At 42.0% G+C, this 23,846-nt stretch overlaps 1 protein-coding gene across 2 annotated transcripts; it reads right to left on the bottom strand.

Moving 5' to 3' along the window:
- Positions 1-2,452: 2,452 nt before the first annotated feature.
- CLTB (clathrin light chain B) lies at positions 2,453-22,243 on the bottom strand. 2 transcript variants are annotated; one of them, XM_060765589.2, is made up of 6 exons: positions 21,640-22,243; positions 16,636-16,682; positions 10,531-10,648; positions 9,546-9,657; positions 8,776-8,829; positions 2,453-6,815 (listed from the first exon to the last, which is right to left on the bottom strand). In XM_060765589.2, exons 1-6 carry the CDS (start codon positions 21,812-21,814, stop codon positions 6,644-6,646), a joined length of 678 nt encoding a protein of 225 aa, XP_060621572.1. In that variant the 5' UTR covers positions 21,815-22,243; the 3' UTR covers positions 2,453-6,643. The 2 variants fall into 2 exon arrangements, with proteins under 2 accessions (XP_060621572.1, XP_060621573.1); XM_060765590.2 differs by lacking the exon at positions 8,776-8,829.
- Positions 22,244-23,846: the final 1,603 nt, after the last annotated feature.

Below are 23,846 nucleotides of genomic sequence, written 5' to 3'. Positions count from 1 at the left end.
TAATTGGGGTGCAATGTTATTGCATTGCATTGTATCAATTTAGCTCTTATTTTGTCAAGTTATCAGTCAGGACAGTGTGTTCATATACTTGTGTAGCTTCTCAGGTTGTCTTAAAACTAGGAATGGTTTTATCTGGCCCTGGATTCCATTATGTTTCTGCTACATGAGATTGATAAGTTTTCTTTTTATACATTTTAAAGCTGTCACCACTAACTGACACTAAACCAAGGAAACTTAATATATTCAATTAAAAATAGGACCAATTTTCTTCAATTTATTGGGTTTGCAGCATATATGTAGTAACTAAGAAGTAACTTCCACAGAGCATGTCAACTGTACATTGGATTACAGCCTCAGAGTTACTGACATTGTATAAGAATGAGTAGATAATTAAATATATAGACGGAAGAAGAGAAGTGGTACTCTTCTCCTGAGGCTTAAACACCCAAGGGCTGGAGAATCTGCAGCCATGCTGGTCCCTGTCTCTATTCAGTCATTTTTTCCCCTTTTGCAGGCCTGCCTTAGGTCCCTTGTTGGTATGCAGATAGGGTATAAATTAAAGTTTGCATAGTAATAAAGCCAGCCTTCTTGTCAAGGTAATTTCTTGTGACTTTTCAATTTGCAGCAAACTAGTGGAAACTGCAATAAAGCGTGATTCTGCGTAGGACAGAGTCCACTTACGAGATGTGTAGTTTACAGCATATTTCTCCAGTCTCCTCTTGTCATATTTCCTGCCTATAGTTTGAGGTTCTCAGGGTTGGGCTAACGACACTTTCTTAGATTAGTTAAAATCTTTCACTGCTGCTAAAAGGTGCATATGATATGACTGGTAGTGCCATGGTATCTGTTGTGATTTGATTCCAGGGCCCCTTCTGGATGCCAAAATCCATGGGTATTGAAGTCCCATTATATACAATGGCATAGAAAAATGCTGCCCCTAGTAAATCAAAATCAGACTTTGTTTTTTGAAATTTAAATTAATCTGTATTTTTAAGCAGTGGATATTTGAATTCATGGATACAGAATACATGGATATGGAACCAGGCTAAATAAATTATGTAGTTATCTTCTCACAATTGGTCCCATCTTATTGTTACGTCATATATATATATACACACACACACACAGGGTGTCAAAAAATGTATTTAAAGCTCCTCATTTGGGGAGAGGGAATGTATGAACTCTTTTAACAGAATTAAAAATGTCAATAGTATAAGTATAGAAGTATTGTGAAATTACAGGAAAACATTTAAGTCTCTACTTCAACACTGAGTAATACATTGCTGTGCAGGGACAATTTGAATACCTAACAGAAAATTGTAATTGTGGATAGAATTCCTAACTGATAAATTATAACATTTATTCTTCATTATAAGTGTGTTTACTTAGTCTTTATGTAATTACCGTAGCTGCCATTAGCTGTTAAAAAGTGTATGTATATATGCGGGTGTGGGGAGTACCCTATATTTTACATGCTTTCCATTTTCCTTAGGGCAGGGTGGGAATAGTGTGGCCTTGAAGCCATTGGACAACTCCCATTGGCTATAGCCAGCACATTTAATCACATTTTAAATGTTTCAGTATAGCAGCTTTCATACAGCCAACGTTTGCAACTATTTCCGTTTATGGAAAATGTTCCTCTAAAATATATTTGAGAATATATTTTTAGTATTAATATTTGAGAAATTGGCTTTTCATTTCCATTACACCCAGCTTATTTTTACCAAAATGTTTCTTTTAAAAAGTTACCTGCATTTATCCATCATTACACGCTACAGTAGGAATATACAATGTATTTATTTATGCATAATCTCATAGGTTGTTTAGCTATCCATCTAAGGCACATATAAATGTTCTCCAATGCACAGCTCGCCATTCATAATTAAATCCATCATTATTAAATCTATAGGTCACTTTTGTAAAAAAAAAATCAACTAGTACACTGCTGTACTTATTGCAGAAGAGAGCTAAAAACAAACTTTCTTTTGAAATAGTTGAGGGAATTGACTGAGAAGCCTTTCTGCTATTCTTCCAGAAAATATGTAAAATGAGAAATTGTGATTCATGCTTTTCAATGAACATGGGAAGAAAACCACTTAATTTTTTAAATGTCATATTATAAGTGTTGAAGTGTACTATAAATGTCTCCAAGACCAAAATCTAGAAACCCTTCTTTTCTTTTCAGTTGAGTAAGGAAGATTGATTGTGGGCAGTTTTGTTAAATGTCCATCCATATGTTGCAGTCATAATATTTTATTTCAGTGGAACAACCCCTAGAAGAAAGCTGTCAGGCATGGTAGAAATTAAAACATGCAAGGAATGGGCCAATATGCTCCAAGAGTTTCTATAGCAAAGGCTTCACACTACCCATCTCTCTTAATACGTGGATTTTTTCCTCCCCCAATTTCCTTCCCCAGAGAGGAAATATTGAAAGAAATACATTCTGTGACTCTTTACCTGAAGTAGTGGCAGTTTATTGATAATAGGTGGTTTAACAAAGTCACAGATCTTAAAGCTGGAGGGGGGTGGGGAGGATGGAGCAGGACAGCGGCAGGCAAAGCTCCCGCCCTCCTCCAAGGGCCCTCCAGCTTATTGCTGCTGCTGTTCCTTGGGGCACAGAATGGAGTGATAGTGAACTTTGGGGGCTGACCGGGCAATTCCAAGCAGAGGCTGTTTCTTTTTTCTAGACTCCAGTAGGTACAAGATGGTGAAAGTGAATAGCTCATCTTCCATGGAGTGTGGTAATCAGCCAGTCCACCATTGCTGCCAGACAGCAACCTAGCTGTTGTCTCTGTAGCAGGCTCAGAGCTGGGATCTATGCCTCTTCCTTGTTTCCATCTCTTCATTTAGATTTACACGTGGGTTGTTTATCCCATTCTTTGAATGCATAACAAATAACACAAGGAAACAGCCCTAGAATAAAAAAAAAACCCCTTCTTCTCTGTACTACTATTCTTTAGCTACAGTGGTCTGAAACAGGATGTAGTGTAAATGACACACATTTTATATTTCAGCTCAAACACACCTTGGATCACCAGAACATGGGCCAAGGACATGCAGGAAAAAGACCTACAGGAGACAGGGAGGTTTCAGTTCTACCGTTCCAGGATCAGAACATATTACAAGGCTGGGGCTCTGTAATGGTTCTGCTTCCAACCCTTCCTGGGCTCTTTTTATTTAAAAAAACATGAAGCTTGCAAAGAATCTTATCTCAAAGAGCTGCTCTTCCCCAGTGAAAATACCCATCCCTTATACAAAAGCCCACACCAGCTCATTTTTAAAAACCGGGGTGAATAAGATGGTCCTCCAGATATTGGACTACAATTCCCATCATCCTTTGCCATTTGCTATATGGTGATGGGTTACAGCCCAACATCTGGAGGGCCACCTTGTCCTCTCTTAGGATGATACCCATTGTACCACTTTTGCAGGATGAGGCACTGGTATGACATAGCCTATATGCAGGAAGATTGAAAATTAGTATATCAGAAAATGCTTGAAAAAAAATCTCTGAAGGAGAAACATCGATTTCCTTCCAAGTTTCTTTCTTGTACATGCTTCATTGAAAACAGGGTATCGCAAACTGGTGGTATGGAGACTTTAGCACGCTGAACAATATATATATATAAATGTCAAGCAAATCTGCTGTCTATGAAACCATTGCAAACTAGAAAAACCTTGTATGTTATCCCGGTAGCAGCATGGGGAAACTTTGTTCCTCCATCTGTTTTGGAACTAAGTTCACAGAAGTTCTGGCCAGCCTAGACAATGATAAGGGCTTGTGGGATTGTAGTCCAAAATGTTTGGAGAGCAAAGTATTTCCACCCCATTATGTGAGTATTGCCTTCACAGGCTCAGAGATTTCAGTCCCAACTACACTAGTGATGGGAAACTTGTACCACTCCAGATGACGTTGGGACTGAAGCTTCTAACTCCCTGCTCCACATAACCAATTGTGAAGGATGATGGGAGCTGCAGATACACAGTAAAGGATCATACAGTGCATACATACATTACCGTTCTCAAGTTAAGATCTGACAGGCCAGAGCATCCTAATTGTCCCTTTCCTACCAACTCAAAAGAACATACATAACAAACTGTCTCACAGTCACATATTACCATTGCAGGGCTGGGAATTATGCCAACAGTCCCCAGTCAGCCTAGCAGGAGACCAAAAACACATTGAGAGCTGGATGAGTCCCACCCATCTTAGATTTCAACATTTTGGAGCTAGGACTACTACCTGTAGGTAAGGAAAGTGAAGCATCTTCACTAAAGAAGCCAAGTGGGCCTTCAGAATATATCCTCAAAGGAGAAACCACCAATCTATTAGCACCCCTTCAGTTACACAGAAGGAGACTGAAGGAGCCAAAAATAAATTGGAGCAAACGGGGAAAAAGCACTGGTGCCTGCTGCAGCTGATGACACAGCACCAGGGGAAAGGGGTGTTTTCAGCAGAACTATTTATCAAATTATTACCTTTTAGCTGGGTTGGAAAATCATCCTAGTAATAAGGACATTAGCTACAGTATGCAAAATACAGTACATCTTAGAACATTCAGAGCAGGAGTGTATAATTGTGACCTTACAAGTGTTTTTTTTTTTACTGCAACACCACTGACTATGCAAGCTAAGATTGGTAGGAACAGTAGGTAACAAGTTATTTACCCCTAGATTAGATTCTAGGGGTAAATAAAAAACCCCATTAAAAAAAACTTGGAGGGTCACAAGTTATTTACCCCTAGATTAGATTCAACTTCCTGTGGAAATTGTAAATATGCAAGAGTGTAGTCCTACACATGTTGTGGTGTGCCTCGGCTCATGTCTGACTTATGATTCCCCTAAGGTGAACCTACTATGGAGTTTTATTGGCAAGATTTTATTAGGGCAGGGTGGGGGTTTGCCTTTCTCTGAGGCTACTTACAATAATCCTTCTGACAATTTAGGTAAGTCCCACTAAATTTCATGACACTTAATTCTGAGGAAATGTGGACATGTGCATGCTTTGGGAATATCTGAACGAGTGTTTTGACTTGATAGGTACTGATAAGAGAATTAGCCCTGGTGTCCTTAGATGCTCAGACAATGCTTTCATACTCAAGAGCCTGAGGGAACCATGTTCCCCTTTCATTCACTCCATTAAGAAGCATACAGCCCAAAAAAATGATCACAGCAAGAAAAGCCTTTGTTAACTTCCCACACCACATTCTTGCATTTAGTATTTTTCAACCAAATATGGAAGAATCCAGTTTGAAAAGTGCAGATGAATAAGGTGAATAAGCTGCTTGGACTCATATTCTATATTCTTTTTATCATCTATTCTAAGCTCATGTAGGCTCTTGCATTCGGGAATATATTGTGAGAGGAAAAGTAGCATTACGCTCAACTGTGGGTCTTATTATACAAAGGAATCTTGTAGCATCTTTGAAGCTAATTGAAAGAAGTTGTAGCATAAATGTTTGAAGGCTTAGTCTACTACAGTCTGTGAAACCTTACACTACACCTCCTTTTTAGTAAATTTCAAAGGTGCTGTAAGATCCCTTTGTATACTGATACTCCAGACTAACATAACTATGTATTTGACTTTTATCCTCCTGTGGGTCTTACCATGATGGCAAGGGCCTAAATCAGGGGTCGTGGCTGTGAGGTCCTCCAGATATTGTTGGATTGTCACTTCCAGCATACTTCACTGATGCTTCTACTGGCTACAACTACTGGGAACTGTAGTCCAATAACATCTGCAAGGCCAGACAATTACGAATCCCAAACTAAATCTAAAGGCTAATCCCTATTAGAATAGGCCAACTGATGCAATTATCAAATAGTTACACTTCCCTATTGCTTTGGAGGGCCTGCTCGACTTGAAATTAGCAATTAGCTTTGGATACTGGTGCCCCTCTCCTCTTTTGTCACTTCACGCAGATCTTTCTTTCATATTCTCCATTAGACCCTCAGTGCACTGAGCAGATTTCAATTTTATCACGACGTTCTCTCCCTTTCTGAACACTTTACTTTGAAAGTGTAGCTTCCTAACACAATGTTCCCTTTGTTTGGGCCAAGGTTGTCATTGCACCAACTGGAAAGCACTACTGAATTCCAACTCACTCCTATCTGCAAGCAATTCCTAGCCATCACCATTCCTGATTACGGGAATTGCAAGCAGAGCTGGGACTCTTCAAGCTCAGATTTGGTGCTGCCTTCAAGATCTGGTATAGAAAGATGATTGTATTTCATTTTTTAACCTATAATACCGGCCAAGTTTGACAGCATGAAAGGATCAGGCCTGAAGGCCTTGGGGACAGGAAAGCCTGTGAATGCCCCCTCCCCAACTCTGAAGCAGGGAGTGACCTTTCCTAAAGGCAGCAGGGGTGGGCACCAAAGAGGGCAGTTGCCCAAGGAACCACACCACTAATAAATATATGTAAAAAGATACCAATGCACCCTTTTAAGCAAAGTAAAATCCAGGGGAGGGGTACAGCCAGGCAGCCACCCAATTTGAGTGATGCAAACATACTGAGAAGAGAGCAGAAGGGGCAGGGTGGGATGCTTTGGCATCCCCTCACTGGTGCCATCCAAGCTTGTGCGAAACCAAAGAGCAACCTTCCTGCCTCCTCACCCGGCCCCGGCCCCCTTTTCGGCTAGGCTAGCGGGCCAGGGGTGTCTGTTTGAGGGAGATCAGCACGGAGCGCATGCGGGAGACATCCTTGGACTGCTTGCTGCTCTTGGGGTTGAAGTCACAGAGTTGGGCTACTTTCTCCCACTCAGTGCCAGGTGACTCTTCCTTGGACTCCTTCAGGAAGGCTTCTTCTGAGGCTCTGGAGAAAAAGGGTACAGTCAACCCATGCAAAAGAAACGGGCAGATCAGCTTTTGTTTTGGTATAGGAATATTTATGGATGTTTCTGTAGACTGAAGTCTTACTTCACATCTTTAATTTTGGGCCAGGCAGGCCAACAGTCTGACCCAGTTAAAGGCAATTCTTGTGTCTTTGACGAGATAAAACTTTCAAGATGCCACTTGCCTGGCTCATAACGTGAGACTGATGTGGAGTCAAGACACTTTTCTAACACCCAAGAAGCTTCACATAACTTTTAGTGTCATTTTCCTCACCATAACAAATATATTAGGGTAGAAAAGATGGAATAATGCGCAATGCTCTCTAAGTGACAGATGGAGCCATCCCTCTGGGGACATCCACAGTTTGCTGTCATTGTAGATGCATGTACTGGGAATAGTTGTGGATTGGACAGCAGAAAATGTTAAATTTACAGAGCTTTTAAAATTTACAGAGCTTTTAAAAGTAATCTCTTATGTTGCTTGTTCCAAACTCACCTCACAAAAAACCCTAAAGTAATTTGTTACATTAACCATACAAAATATTTCATTAAGGTAGCCATTGATTTAATTCCTTTAAAAAATCCTTACGATCAGTGGTTAATGACATACAATTTGAAAAATCTAATCTGAAATATCCTTTCAAATATAATTTGATAGTTACTATTGTGTTACTCATTGGTAAAAAAAAAAAAGTATTGTTAGATTATTTTTGAAATGTGGCCTTGAGTTTTCATTACCTAAAATACCAAACTGCACTTAACTTCATTACTTGAAAATCATTGTTTCCAAGCTGTGGAAATTTCCACATCAATGTTGCCTTGTTGAATGGCATCTGCATTCAGCCACTGGGGAGCAACGGCATAAAAAGTCAGAGTGTAGTAACAGTTCCACCAAGCCATGTCTCCAGTGGCCAGGCCAAATGCTTCACACTTAAAAACAGAACAGGGAATGGACCCTGAAATGTACTGTGCACATAAACACACTGAAAGAGGTTTCTTATTTGAAACAGCCAGCAAGGCATCCTCTAAAAGCACTATCAATTCCCAAGCACGGAGGATGACAAGAATGCTGATTTATATCACAGCATTGTTATTAAAGTTGCTAATTTTCCGATACATAGGAAAGTGGTGTATAAACTCTATGATTATTTGAATCCCCAGAAATCTCTAGTGACATACAGCATATTTCTTCCACTTTTTGTCACTCCTATCCTAAATCAGTGTTCCCTTCTTCCTCCAATATTTATTTATATTCTTTCTCCACCAATACCTGCTTATAACTTAGACACTTTCACCTGTTTTGCTCCTCATCTCTTTGGTATAATATTGAGAAAAGATTGTAAGTTAAACTAGGATTCATAACATTACTTTTCACATGAAGAGAGAAACACTCAATTACTTCTTAGGAAAATGAAGTAATTTCTGTTTTTTTTAAAAAAAACAATACATAAATATCACCCAGATAATTCTCAACTATGAGAAATAGGAATGCTATTGGGTAGAGCTGTGATGGAGAAACACTGGTGTTTCCCTGAAGCGATGATTTCCAAACTTTGGTCCTCCAGGTGTTTTGGATTTCATCTCCCAGAAGCTGCAGCCAGCTTGGCTAACATGGTTAGGAATTCTGGGAGCTGATGACTAAAACATCTGAAGGACCAAGGTTTGGGAACCACTGCTTTAAGAGAAATGGAGAAGATGCACAGTGAAGCAGCTATTCTGATGTCCTGTGTTTGAACACCTGGGTGCTCTCTCTATAAAAGTAAAGAACAGGTGCACTGTTAATCTATTCTGGGTTATTTACAAGACCTTTCATAAAATGTCTAACAGAAAGCAAATGCACATCAGACCTTTTGTGTAACCAGCATGAGCCCTTAAGAGTTTATCTACCTAGAGAACCCACAAAGGAAAGGCATAAAGGGGAAAAAAGCAAGAGAGACGTACACGTAGCCAATCACATCGGCATCCGGCTGCTGGTAAAAGGCTTTGTCAGCAATCCTACGATGTGACCCAGAGACAGGAGAAAACGCAGAGCAGAGAAGCAGCAGAGTTAAAAAGAGAAATATGGTTTAGTACCCTTAGGGGAAATGGAAGCAACAGAATTAGACACTGAAGGACAGGCCAGGCGCTTTTGAGAATTGGTTAGAGATCCATTAGTCAAATGCTTAAGGGAAACTGAAGGAAGGCCCCTTATAAAGATACATTAGATGCCATAGTATTTCCACAGTTCTAGTCCTGAAGTAGAGAGAACAGCTTCTGAGAACTATGAAATTAAATCTTTCAGAAATTAAAGCTGTTGACTGTCAGCAGTAAAAGATGCCCTGCCTGGCATGTCTGCAGTCACTTACTTAGACAGAATATGAAAGAACGTTTATGACTGGCAGATAACATGTAAAAGATTTAACATCTCTAGCCAGACTCCATTGTTTGGTGCCAATTATTTTTGTTAACTGATATGGATGATATGACAAAAAGCCTGGCAGTGATATGGTTCTGAATGATTTCTCTTGAAATGGTTTCCCCAGTTCAAATCTAGGAACACATGGCCATGAAACTAAAAGCACTGAAATATTTTTTTCATACAAGGAAGCAGACACTGGACAATACCATTACCGGTCTGTTTGTTATATCATCCATGTCAGTTAACAAAAATAATTGGCACCAAACAATGATGGGAGTGAAGCTATTATTGCTGTTGGTGGCAGTAGTTTTACCTGTTGTTGGCCCGGTTCCTTTCCATTTGTTCATTTTGCCGCAAGTTCCACTCTTCTAAGTCCTTCTTGGCCTTTTCACGCCACTCCTGTTCTAACACTTTAGAAGCAGCATCTAAAACAAAACAGGTACATAACTGGAAGGCAGAAAGATATAATAGGAATTCCCAGCCACTGTTGGGTGCTGTACAAAGCTGGCTTTTGGACAAGGGAAGGGACTGGTCCAAAGAAGGGCTTAAAGATCTATCCTGAGAGGAGTTGTGCTGCACTGGCATGCTCATGAAGGGATAGATGCCATGTGCATAACTCGAGAAGAAATAAGGGATTTCCATTTATTGGAAAGTGAAAATGAGGCAGGCAGTTGTGAGGACTGAAATTTCCAGTTGTGTTTTTACTGCTGTGCAGAACCGTCCTGAGTCCCTCTACGGAGGTTAGAGAAAAACTGTATATAAAAGTTTTAAATAAATAAATAAATAATAAATAAGTGGATTTTTCAATAAAACTATAGGAAGAAAACAAATAATATAGTCCAAATGAAAGGCAAACTTTCCAGTCACCTTCATGATTATAAAGGAGGCATGTTGGTGGTGTCCGTTCAGCCTCGTGAATCTAGCTCTTCCAGGAGCCTGTTTTTCGTATATTATTTCTACTATCTACTCTCGTTCTACCTGTTCTGCATTTGGTGCTTTCTTGTCTCATTTTCATCTTCTTCATTCCACCACTCCTCTCATTTTTGGGGATAACTCTCAATAGTCATCCAACTCTGATTTTCTCACCTGCAGGGTTTTGCTTAGCTTCAGGTAAATTGTAATGAAATTTTCATTCTTTGCTTTTCTCTTTTTTCCTTGAAACCCTCCCTTTTGTCTTCTGATCCTTCAGAAATTCCCATTATAAAAGCAATATATACACATCCCATCATTTTCTGTCTGCATTTATATAGTTTGTATTTGGTGCTTTGTGTAACACACACACACGCACACACTCCTACCCAACTCTTGCAGCCTCTTTTTCTGCTCTTCTCGCCACTTGCGAATGCTTTCAGGCTCCTGTGTCAACCGGTCAGCTCTGGCAATGGCTGCGTAGGCATCAGTGGGTCCATTGGATTCCTTTAGATAAAAGTATGACAGTGTGAAATTCAGGTTCTTCTCCCAAACCCGCTAATGCTTCTGTCAACAGCGGCCCAGAGAGGCCCTCCAGATATTGTTGCCTTATGATTCCCACCCATCTTAGCCAGCAAACCAAGTAGTTATGAGGATTGTAGTGCAGCAAGGGTTTCAATCACCCATCCCTGCTGCATGTGGAATGAAGAGAAGAATGGTGATTTGAGTTTCTTGTTCTCACCATGCTAAAAGGTTATAGCTAGAATCAAGGGCAAGCTCTAATTCTAATCATCCAGAACTCATTCACCATCATTTTCCAAGGTCCAATTTATGAATGAGATGGGAGGAGATGGGCAAAATGAACTCTCAGTTATGTACCCACCAGAACTGCCCACAAGATAAAATTCAGTGGTGTCATTAAGATCGGTGCCACCCAGTGTGACAACTCATTGTGTCACTCTTATGGACCTCCAACCATACCAGATCATACCTTACTATTGTAGCCAAGATCTGACAACATCAGCAACCATAAAAAATAGCAATAAAAAGAACAGTGCAGATTGTAGCTCACCCAGAGGAATGACATGATGTGATTCAAAGCATAATTGTCATGAGGAAATAATGGTAGCTCTGCCCAGAGCACATGTGCATGATTAGAAAATAAATTAAAACAGAATTTTAGCCTAATAGGTGTATGGATACAGTACATGTAAGCTGGGGTGACAAAATATTTTTGTGGTTATATATAACTGAAGGGATATTTTAAAATAAAAATAATAAATTTATGATAAAAAACTGTACAAAAAGTTTATAAACAAAACATTTTGGTGTTACCTCCTCTGACACCAATTGATGCCACTGCCAAAATCTGTACTCCTAAAGATACAACTGTTTGTGCTCAACAACACCCCCTTCAGTGCATTAGCGAGGAATGCTCATCATTATCATCTCCATAAACATTTTTCCAAGAGGAGTCAAAAAATGGAGACCTCTGTGCTCATCCACATCTAAAAGTGCATCTCTCTATGTTAAACATGCTTATAGGTACCTAAATATTATTATTACATTTATTTATACCCCACTTTTTCTCTCCACAAGGAGACTCAAAGCGGCTCAAAATAGGAACCCAAAATAAATACATTTCTTTTCAGAGTACCAAGGAGAACTATTTCATCTCAAAAGGCACATCTACACTGACTGCATAAGTCAGATTCGAAACAGTATTGAAGAAAATGGTTTCACTGTATACATGTTAGCAGTTTATGCCTATGTTTTTGTTTTATATTGTATGGTTTTGTATTATTTTGCATATGTGGAAACAGCTCGGAGTCCCCTAGGGGAGATAGGGCGATACATACAAGTTTGTTATTATTTATATTATTATTATTACACAGTTTGAGGCCAGATGGTGACTACAGAAACCACAGTGCACTGACGCACGTTAAGAGTTTTCTTTTGTGTGCTTTTGTGGGCATTCATTATCTGGCCACTGTAGTTTGAGGCTAGTTTTGAACTGCTTTAAATGGTGAGTTTAGATGGGGCCTGTAAGAGGGACAGCAAGGCAGAGGGTCCACCCTTCAAATTTAGAAAGCATACTATGCCATTAATCCAGAGGGAAGAGATGCAGATGCTGGCTCAAGGCATGGGAATGAACATCAGCTGGTTAATTGGGAGGGAGTCTGTGAGAAGGTTGTTGGGGAGGGGGGAGAGAGACAAAAGGAAGAAGGAGGCAGGAAAGGAATGTCAGATACCTTTGGATTTGTCTGAGATGACGCCAAATAAAGATACTATTGTCAGTACCTTGACAGCTTGTCTGGTTCTGCTTGAGGATTATTTCCCCGAGTTTGACTTACCAACTCCAGCAGCGGAACAGCAGTAAATCAAGCATGCAAAGGCCTATGCTACTCCTTTTCCCATGGACGGGGAAAAAACTTCCACAAGGCCAAAGTCAACAAACAGACTGCTTCTAAACTACTTTAATCTATTTCAACAACAATACCAACATGAAGATCGCAGCTAAGCTTGGAGGGAAACAGAAATCTGATGGGGATGGTTAATGACATAGTTGTCCTAAAGTCCCAGCACTTTGCTCTTGCAAGCCTGGCTCCCTTACACCACAGGCTGCATAGTATTGCCCAGATTTATACAACTTGCCTTGCCATTCACTGCCAACATGATTTTCATGTCTGTGTCTCAGAAGAGCTCATCCAGTTGGAAGGTGTGTCTCTATGGCGTCATCCTTATGATGTCATAGTCAAGGCTTTAAAAGGTTCAACTCACACAGAATAGAACCAGATGTTTGTTCTGGCTGGTTCTGAAACCATTTCTATCTGGTTAAGTGCTAATACCATAACAAGAAGCAATTTTGCAGCCTCAGGATGAAATCATAAGCGATGTGGTCACTTTAATTCACAGTTGTATAATTCACAGTGATTTCACAGAGGGTTGAGAAGTGGGTTTTTTTCTCCTTTCTATCCTAGAGTCAGCAGAAGAAGCCTCCCACACACAGAACTTGTTCATCTCAGCAGAAACAAGCAAATGGCTTTTTGGTGCTCTTGTAAATCTATCACCTGAACACCCTCTGGACTTTTATTTCTCATGTTAAATGGTGAACAGCATGTTTCTAAGATCAGCTCTATTTTAACGGTATGATAAAACTTTTTTGGACCATATCACTTTCAGGATGCTGATATGTAAGGGATGGGGAGGTAGCATCCTATATCCACATCACCATAAAAACTAGCAGAAAAGTTTCAAATAATATTAAAAGCAGGTGTGTCAAGGAGAATGCGTGTAGCCTAGCTATCCCTGCCTCCTGACCATACACACTACGAGTCAAGCAAGTGGGAAGGAAAAGGATACTTTTATTGGGACATAAAGATTCTGTGGGGGGAAAGGCTTAGACTACAAGAGCACACTGCCCTTAAAAGAAAAACCTAAAGTTGAAATATGGATCATTCTTCAAGTTATGTACAAAAACACATTTTAGCTTAGATCCTTTGTAGCCAGCCAGTAACTGTGATAAAGCAAACACACAAGAGTATAGAAAAATAAGTTGCTAGTGCCGACCCATTCTAGGACAGACATAGCACCCTTTTACAGTTAAATTAAGAGTGTTGATTTGAGTGTTGGACGACAATTCTGGAAATGAAAGTTCAATTCCCCAATTGGCCTAGGACAGCCACTGGGTGATCTAGGAAGTATCACACACTCTGAGCCTCAGAAAACTATGTGGCAGGTTTGTCTTAGGGCCCATATAAGCAGAAAATGACTTGAAAGCCCACAACAGGGAAGTACACAAACAAAAATAAGATTGGAAGGTGTTATATGTGCATAGGAAGAGGAACAGGTTACTAATCTGTACTGCTTTTCCACTAAATGGGTGCTTGAACCCAGTTCTCACTTATGAAATCCTGTTTTGGAACCAAGTACCCATTTATTCTGCCCAGGAATATTTGTTTATATTATCTGTTGCTTGCGTAGATTAAGTGTTAGAAACTGGGTGATGGTGGCAGTACAATACAGAGAACAGTCTCTCCCTGAAATCTACAATACACATCTAAACACTAAACAAAAGGAGATAACCAATGCTATTTTTGTCGGCCATCCAAAACGCATTCCCAAAATGCATTTGTCTTTCTCACATACTAGGGTATATATGGTATTTTAGCAGCGAGCAATATGTTGGACTACTATCTTTATCAGCCCTGGATGGCTGGGGGTAATGAGTGATGTAAGGCTGGTAAGGTTGCCTTTCAATTATCACTACAATAAATATGTCAGGGGTCGACATGAAGATTAAAAACCCATTACTTTACTTTAAAAACAACAACTCTAGATTAAAAAGCAAACCAACCCTAAAGCAAATGATTTAGTGCTAGAGCATTCACCTCACCGCCTACACACACAAAAAGTGTAAATATAATAAAAGGTTCTCAAAGTGCTGGGCACTTCTTTTAAAAGAAGAATGTGCAGAGGGAAAGGACCAAGAATGCACTGCAGCAGATCAGAGGTGAAGAATATGGCGGTACACATGCTAATTTGCTAACGTACAGAAATGAATTGGAGGAGGAGCAGCTGGATTTCATTTCAAAATGGTGACATGACAGTGTCTTCCACTAAACCTGAGGACAGCAGCATAACTTAAGGAGCAGAAGATAAAAGGGAATAAGAGGGGAAACAAATAGGGAATGCATGGGAATTGCCATTCCTCTAGGCAAAACCTGCTGCTTGAGATGGTTTCCTCATTTTTCTTAAGCCACCTCCTACAGTACCAAACCCCTGCTGGGGCTACACACACTCTCTTTTTATTCATTTTTCTCCTGGGGAATGACTCTATTCTTGAGGAATGTGCACATTATCACACATAGACACACTCCTAGAGAGCTGTCCCTCCCTGCTTTGGGGATCCTGAATTATTTTCTACCAGATATCAACATGTTATGACAAGTGAGTGTTCAAACATCGGCACTATACCTACAGAGCAATTCTGCTGCCCCCTGGGTGCAAGCTTCCCCCCTGCTACTCCAGCTCCCTCTTCCAAGCAAGCAGAAGGGTTGAACCTGGTTGTTCTCTCTGCATGAAGGTTAGAAAAGATTATGGATTGCAAATGTTTGCCAAAGTTTGACACATCTGCGTGGTGAGTAGAAAGGAGTTTGCTTTTCTGGGCTGAGCAACCAGTGTCTTGGGGAGTTCAAGTTAGAACAGAAAACCAAGAGGAGATGAAGGCAGCTGCAATTAAGTACCAAGCCCTGTTTCCAGAAATACTGCTGCTTGCAGTGTTGAAGAAGGCTATTGGATTATGCTCCACCCTTACCCTCAATCCTCTAATCTAATTAAATCTACCCATCTCCAATGGGATTATGCCGCTATAAACCAAGCTGATACCATGACAAGGAGGGAGAGAAATGCTCCTTAGCCTCAGCCACTGTTCCATTCACCTGGGCAGAATGGGCACAGTCATAGGAATGGAGGCATGGGACAGCAGCGTAAAGAAGGGGGCACACCACTCTCCTCCTTGGTCGCTAGCTTAAGTGGCTGCCCACCCAGCACACTCTACCAGTGCTATGCATGCAGCTGGGGGATGGCATCAGCAGAACAAGAAGGATAAGAGTGTAGTGCAGAGAAACTGGTACAGAAAAGCGTGGGCTGGCACAGTAGGCTTTCTAGTACATTGTAAAAATGGCACAAAGCTGTCATTCAGCAAATCATATCTTAGTAGGCACATGATTGAGAATAGGTACAAAACTGCAGCTCCCTCTCCGTGTATATACACACACACTTTCCCCAAGACATCAAGCAAGTTGACCCACAAACAGGCAAAAGTCTGAATGTGCATTGGATGAATTTTGGAAGACAACATTTAAAGGGTATAATCCAATCTCATAATTTCTCCCCAGCAAATTAGCCCCTTTCTTGCAAATGTAGCCACCTTCTTCTATGATAACAGTGTCCTCTATTTGTAATGATCCCCATAAATAGCTGCTATGGATGAATATCTAGGGCACACATGGAGATTGTTTGGTTTTACAAATATTTATGAACTCCTTTTCTCATCATCCATTAATGTTATTTGAGCTGGTTGGGGCCGATCAAGTCCAATAATATCTGGTGAAACAGTTTCACAGCCAGATCTTAGGAAAGAGAGTGTTATGGTCAATCTCATCAGAAAACAAACTGATGGATGGAATTCACGTCCACCCACAACACATCCCCTTTCTTTGACAACTAACAAAGAGGTTGCTTTGCATGGGAAATCTCAACCAACTACTTGAAAAATCTGGGCCCACTTATCCCATTCAAGCATACCATATTCACTGGCTTCATAAACCAACGTCTTTCAGCCATTCCCCCACCTTGATGTTTTAGGCTACAGTTCCCAGCAGCCCCTGCTAACATGATTGCTAAAAGATAGTGGAAATTGAAATCTAGAATATGGTGACAGTGCCAGAAAGCTTCCCAAGACCAACCCAGGAGTCTAGATGGATTCTCACCTGAAAGACATCTCCATTCACAGTGGCATCTGTGCCATCCAAGTCAACTACAGAGGAAGGAAAAGAAAAAGAAGTTAGACTTTGCAAACCGGCAAGCACTTTAATGCACATAGAAGAATAAAATTAGGGACCAGTTTCCCACCCTCACAGACCGAATGGGCTACGAAGGCCATAGGTTGATCAATTTCATTATAAGGCATGCCTCCAAGTGCAGTGGGTACATATAGAATAGAATAATGTTATTGTCATTGTACAGCAAAATTAAATGCTTTCCCTAGCACACACAACACAACACACCCATCCCTCCACACTCCCACCACCATTACACAGCCCCAATGATACAACGCGAAACAGCAAGTAACATCAATGCAAGAATAAATTAAAATAAATTAGAAGTTTGGGCTTATAGGAACAAAAGGTGCAGGAAACAAGAATACAGGATTTGCTCCCAAATTACTACACCCTGAAATTCGAATTTGGTAATCACTTCTCTAGCTGCAGGTTGCTCTTATGCTCTCAGTAAAAGGCAGTCTATCAAGGTATGACTCATTCTTTGTAATGTAGAACCTAGATAAGGACTTAGCTACTTGGTAATTGTTGGCATCCAACTGCTGAGAATAAAGCTGCATGGAAAATTATGGGAAGTTAAAAAAGCCCTTCCTTCAATTCAGCAAAAAGATCAAAAGCAGAAGAGGACATATGCTTATTCAAAAGCAACTTCCAATGGAGTTCAATTGTGCTTCCCAATAATTTGCACTCCATTCTGCTGGATATAGGGCACAACACTGCATCAATCCATGACCAATCAATCAAATTGTGGGCATAAGCACATCGGGACAATGCACAATCTGAACCTGGTCTGCTTTTGTTGGAGTGAAAATCTGTGGATAACAAAATCAGTTGTACCAACTGACTTTTTTCCGAAGGAGTTAAGCACACATAAAACATGCCAGCTCTTATTTACAATTAACAGTTCTACAGAATCCCATTTTAATTGTTTCTTCAACTTTAATTAACTTTGTTTATAATGATCTCAATGATAGAAGCAGAGTGACAAGAAAGACTGGAATCTATTTTTCCCATAAGCCTATCTTGCTGAATTGGTTGAACTGTATTTCTCCCCAGTCATACCTATTCATTTGGCTCTGAAAAGAAACTGTTGGCACGTGAGGAAGATACCAAAGCATGTACTGACGATTAAGCATTTAATAGTTTCCTCCCATCAAAAATGTTGTAGCTCTATGTGTGTGTGTTGCAACTCCTCTCCCTTTTTGTATTTTTAAGAGAATGAGAGCTCCCTGCTGCCTAGAACTTAGGAAACCTATCACAATTCACATATTAGCACATGATATGGAGAGTCCTCGTTCACACACCAAGTTTATTACATGCCCGTTCTTTGAAAACAATTCCCGACTACATGGAACTCTAGACCTTGTGAAACATAATAGCTGCTCTTATATTACAGAAGCAGCATCTAAACACATTGGCCAACTGAACCAAGACCCGAATTAGCATACTGGGGGACTTCAATATCCCTTCTATTCTTATTCCACTGCTAAAGAGAAAAAAAAGCCATTTATAAACCCTTTCCTTAGTGCTAAAGTTCACTAAATATACAGTCCAACAAACACAGAGGAAAAGGGGAATAATAATAATAATAATAATAATAATAATAATAATAATAATACAACAATAAACTTTATTTTTAGACCGCCCTATCTCCCCCATGAGACTCAGGGCGATTTACACATACAAAGGCAAATATTCAATGCCCAGCCACATACCAAAACATTACAGCAATAAACATAGTATGGAATAACAGCATTGTACTAATCAAATGAAATTAAATATCGGTAAAAGCATTGAACAACAACTAAACAAGTACATTTAAAAGCACGGTCAACAATAAAACATCTAACATAGTCAGCACAATGAAAATTGGGTAAACATTTGGCAGTTTGATCTGTTAAGGAACCCCCTTGTTAACCATTTAAATGGATTTCTACTCCAGACACCCACGTCGGGCATATTTGGAAAGGTTGGATGGGGGCACTGTGTCTTCAGTTCACAAGGCCTCTGAAAACAGTAACTGTGGCTAAATAGTATGCAATTCCCTTGCTTGGGAACAAGATAGCTTCTGGACTCCTGCCTAAGGAAAGCCAAGGACAGACTCATCTTTTACTTATCCTGTTGCTAGGCTTTTAGCAGCAGCATGACATGCAGAAATTAAAGAGGTAAAGCTCCGCAAAGAGTGATGAAAAGCCAGGCAAATGGGAAAGGCATCACAGAAGGACAGTTCAAATATGAGAATCCTAAGCAGTGTGAAGGCTAACCAAGATAAAATTGCAAATGACAAGGATTGTGAGATGCACTACGTGAAAACACCATTTTATTTTCCAACCACTTCCTTGTGGATCCTCCTCCTCTTTCCTGACATCTCACACCTGAATATATCTGGCTACACCCAGGATGATTAGGTCTGGTCTGGCAACATTTGTGGGGACTCCTCCCAAAGCCAGTCCCGTGTGTCTGTCACTCCTACAACAGATGTGCCCTTTCCTTCTTCAAACAGCACTGAATATAATAACCTCCTGCCTGACTCAGTGAAGGAAGGAATTTGCGAGAGGAAATAGGACTTTCGTGGTGGATCAAGCCAGAACTGTGTGGCTCTGAGCCTAGTGTCCACTGTTGTTATTGTGTGCCTTCAAATTGTTTCTGACATATGGCTACCCAACCAAAATTTGTTGCCTTTGCCTTCTTCTGAAGCCGAGAGTGCGGCTCGCCCAAGGTCACCCAGTACATTTCCAGGGACAAGAGAGGATTCAAACTCTGTTCTCCAGAGTTGTAGTCCAATGATCAAGCCACCATGTCACAATCGCCAAAAATAGGCCATTAACTTCAGATCCTGGAAAGTTACTTTTTGGGACAGTTAATTTATGAAGGTATCCATAACTAGGCAAGTGGTTGTGAATGCATCCTCCAAGTTGCCATGTTCAATTTTTTTAAGCGTAAACAACTAACTCTATAATTCATCTTCCCTTCTGGAGGAGGCCAGACTAGGCTGAAGAGTGACAGCTTTTGGTCTCTCATGAAATCCTCCCAAACCAAAGAACAGATGAAGTCTCTGACTCAAAGCATGGGGTGCATTCACACAGTAGAATGAATACCATTTAATGCCACTCTTACTGCCATGGCGATGCAGTCAGAGGAAAGGTTGTTTTACAAGGTCTTTTGCCTTCTTTGCCAAAGCATATTGGTAACACACTACAACTCCAACAATTCCATAGGGTTGAACGATGACAGTTCAAGTGGTGTCAAATGGCATTCCTTCTCAGAGCTCATAAAAGGAGTCACCAGGTCCCAATGGACTGGGAGTCAGATCTTGGGTGGCTTGCCCTGTGTTCTTCTGGGGTCAGGAGTCATCTTGTGAGGGGCTCTTGAAAGGCCCTTGTGGGTTAAAGGTGTGGGAAGCATTTTATTAGTCTTAGTTTTAACTTTTTTTGGTTATTCTTGGTCCTTTATAGGTTTAAATTTATGTGGTTTACTTATTGTTCTGATCTGTGATGTTGTTTTGTTTTTGCTGGCATTTAATGTTTGCCATTTTGGGGTTGCTGTGAGTTTTTGGAGCTGTATGGCCATGCTCCAGAAGCATTCTCTCCTGATGTTTCACCCACATCTATGACAGGCATTCTCAGAGGTAGTGAGGTTTGTTGGAAACAAGGCAAGTGGGGTTTAAATATATGTGGAATATCCAGGGTGGGAGAAAGGACTCTTGTCTGTTGGGGGCAAGTGTGACTGCTGCAATTGATCACCTTCATTAGCACTGAAAAGCTTCACAGTTTCAAGGCTTGGGTGCTTCCTGCCCGGGGGAATTCTTTGTTGGAGGGTGATTAGCTGGCCCTGATTGTTTCTTGTCTGGAATTCCCTGGTTTTTGAGTGTTGTTCTTTCTATACTGTCCTGATTTTAGAGTTTGTTTAATACTGGTAGCCAAATTGTGTTCATTTTCATTGTTTCCTCTTTTCTGTTGAAATTGTCCCCATGCTTGTGGATTTCAATGGCTTCTCTGTGTAGTCTGACATGGTAGTTGTTAGAGTGGTCCAGCATCTCTGTGTTCTCAAACACATTAATGGGTTCTTTGCCTTTTCCTTTTGTTGGGAACTGCCCAGAGTCCCCTCGGGGAGATAGGGCGGGTTACAAATAAAATTGTTGTTGTTGTTATTGTTATTATTGTTGTTGTGAAGAGGCCTAGGTTACTGCTGTATCTGTGAAATGGGAACAACACAAGACAGGATGCCCAGGCTCTGTAGAAGCAGCATGCGGACAGGGCAGCAGCCATAGCTTTTTTAATTGGTTGCTGTGAGTTTTCCGGGCTGTATGGCCATGTTCCAGAAGCATTCTCTCCTGACATTTCACCCACATCTATGGCAGGCATCCATAGAAAACTCATAGCAACCAAGTGATTCCGGCCATGAAACCCTTCGACAGCTTTTTAAGGGTTTAGCAGGGGCTTTAGGTGGTTGTTTAATATTTGTATGATTTGCTATTTACAGATAAAAGCAAGACACAATAAATAATAATAGCAGAAGCCGCATCCCTTCTGTTAGGAATGGTGGGAGTTGAAGTCCAAAACACCTGGAAGGCCCAAGTTTGCCCGTGCCTGCTGCAGAGGTTGTGGCCAGGCCTAGAATCATAGAATCAAAGAGTTGGAAGAGACCTTATGGGCCATCCAGTCCAACCCCCTGCCAAGAAGCAGCAAAATTGCATTCCAAGCACCCCCAACAGATGGCCATCCAGCCTCTGTTTAAAAGCCTCCAAAGAAGAGAGACCAGCTTTCCCTCTTCAAATCCCGAAAGCCTTTGTGTCCTTCTGCCTGACCCCTGTGGGGAAGGACACCGGCGGATTATGATGATGGTTGTGGCTATGAGAGGTGTGCTGGTGTTATCCCTGTGGCCCGGGTCAAACGCCCTCCGTCCCCTTCCTGTGGATCCAGAGATGCTACTCACCGGGGCTGTCCCCCGCCTCGCCCCCGGCGCCGAAGCCCTCGTCGTTCTCGATGCCCGCGATCTCGCTCTCCTGCTGGGCCAAAAAGGCTGCGGCCGGGTCCTCTTCCGCCGCCACGGGCGCGCCCGCAGCCGCCCCGCTCTCCGAGGAGGAGAAGAAGCCGAAGTCATCAGCCATGTTGGCCGCTTGCTCGCCTCCCTCCTTCCTTCCTTCCTTCCCTCCGGCCCGGCCCGGCCCGGCCTCGCCTCCTTCCCTGCCGCCTTCCCTCCCTTCCTCCGAGCCCTGCCTCCTTCTCCGCACGGAAGAGTCAAAGGCAGAGCGAGCAGTCACTGCGGCGGCGGCGGCGGCGGCGAAAGGAGGAGCCTGGGCCTGCAATGTGTCAGGGCGGAGGCAGGGACGCCACAGGGAGGCATTTCACCCCCCAATGTTTGGGGTGAAGGGCAGCCCGCCCCTCTCCTCCGTTGGGCCTTTGCGCAGAACTCCCTCCCTCACCGTTGTGGCCTAGTAGTTGCTGCCCCAGGCCGCCCGTGCCTGTCTTCCTCAGGAGCCCCTCAGTCGAGTGAGCGAGGAGGCGCCATTTTGAGGACGGAGTGCAGAGGGGGCCAAGTGGCCTCGAGAGGCACCCCTTCCCCACCCACCCCCAATTCCTAGGCGGAACCTTCCCACTGTTAGGCCGAGCCAGCCTGGACTAAGATGATATGCTCAGGCAGTGCTTCACCGCACAGGAAGCCTCTACAGCCAGGCCTGGGCCAACTGGGGCCCTCCAGGTGTTTTGGACTTCATCTCCCACCATCCCTAACAGCTGAGGGGGGAAAGGAAGGGGCCTGAGAGGAATGGTGGGAGTTGAAGCCCAAAACACCTGGAGGGCCCAAGTTGGCCCAGGCCTTTACAGGGTGAGGCAGCATAACTTCCTTTTTGAACCAGTTAGGACGTTAAGATCATCTGGGGAGGCCCTGCTCTCGGTCCCGCCGGCTTCACAAGCACGCCTGGCGGGGACGAGAGACAGGGCCTTCTCAGTAGTGGTCCCTCGGCTGTGGAACGCCCTTCCTACAGACATTAGATCGGCTCCCTCCTTACTGGCATTCCTGAAGAGTGTGAAGACCTGGCTCTTCGAACAGGCTTTCAACTAAGCAGTACAATTGAGTGATTATTGGAATGGAATAATGGACAACGAGATCGGATGCTGATTCTATTAATGAGACGTGATGAATTGTTATATTGCTGTACTGGTGTATTGACTCTGGTGTTAATTAATTGATATTACTGTTTTAATTGATTACTGATTTTGTATTGTCTTGTTGAAACTGGTTGTTAACCACTCTGAGTCACCTGAGGGCTGAGAAGAGCGGTATATAAATGAAGCAAATAATAAATAAATAAATTTTTTTTCATAACTTAATAAAACCCATTGTGTGAATCAGAATTTTTTTAAAAAAATTATAATGTAGGCACATATCTAAAGTTTTGTTTTACGTAGTTTTGAAGATCAAATTAGGTAGGGGACATCTCCCATTCTCCATACACTGAGTAAACCGATTTCTGGTGTTTGTCATTACTCTTGCCAGCATAGCAGGCGTTATGTTGGCAATTTCTTCCTGGATGTTGGTCTTAAAATCTTGTAGGGTGCTTGGACAGTTCACATAAACATGGGATTTCAAAAAACCCCATAGAAAAAAATCACAAGGGGCCAAATCTGGAGAACGGGTTGGCCACTCCAAATCTGCTTGTAAAGTAGGCCTCAACGGCAAAAGCACACTCCTCACTGTTCCAACACATGATGGCGACTGAACTATGTCAGGACAAAACTTTATACTCCCGCCTCTCGAACGAGACCACTAGTGCTCCGCTACATCTTCAACCGACTGAATGTCACGCATTTTAAAAAAGGAAGTTATGCTGCCTCACCCTGTATAGCACTGACTTACTTACTTAGGCGATCCCTTGTAGTCTGAGTAGGATTGTCTTCCAAGATGGGTGTCCTGGCGGTGGGTCCATAGGTGACTGTCGAGCCCTATTCTTGATCTGCGTCTTCTACCACAGTGAGAGCATTGGTTTCTAGGTGGAAGGTGGTCCCGGTCGGGGTTGGCTTGACGCGCCTTCCTCTTGGCAGGCGCAATTGGTGGGGACGGGGGAGAGGGCCTTCTCTATGGTGCCCCCCCCCCACTCTGGAACTCATTCCCTAAAGATGTCAGACAAGCCCCCACTTTGG

This window comes from Anolis sagrei, chromosome 2 (assembly GCF_037176765.1).
Source record: "Anolis sagrei isolate rAnoSag1 chromosome 2, rAnoSag1.mat, whole genome shotgun sequence".
In the NCBI taxonomy this organism is placed as follows: domain Eukaryota; kingdom Metazoa; phylum Chordata; class Lepidosauria; order Squamata; family Dactyloidae; genus Anolis; species Anolis sagrei.
Note: the sequence above shows the minus strand (reverse complement) of the source record. Positions and strands in the feature narration are given on the sequence as shown.

Coding starts and splice junctions, on each gene's coding strand:
- CLTB (XM_060765589.2), bottom strand. CDS start 21,814: ATGGCTGATGACTTCGGCTTCTTCTCCTCCTCGGAGAGCGGGGCGGCT. Junction 10,649..16,635: donor TGAATGGAGATGTCTTTCAG/GTGAGAATCCAT, acceptor TTTTATCTAAAG/GAATCCAATGGACCCACTGA. Junction 9,658..10,530: donor AAAGAGGCTGCAAGAGTTGG/GTAGGAGTGTGT, acceptor GTTTTGTTTTAG/ATGCTGCTTCTAAAGTGTTA.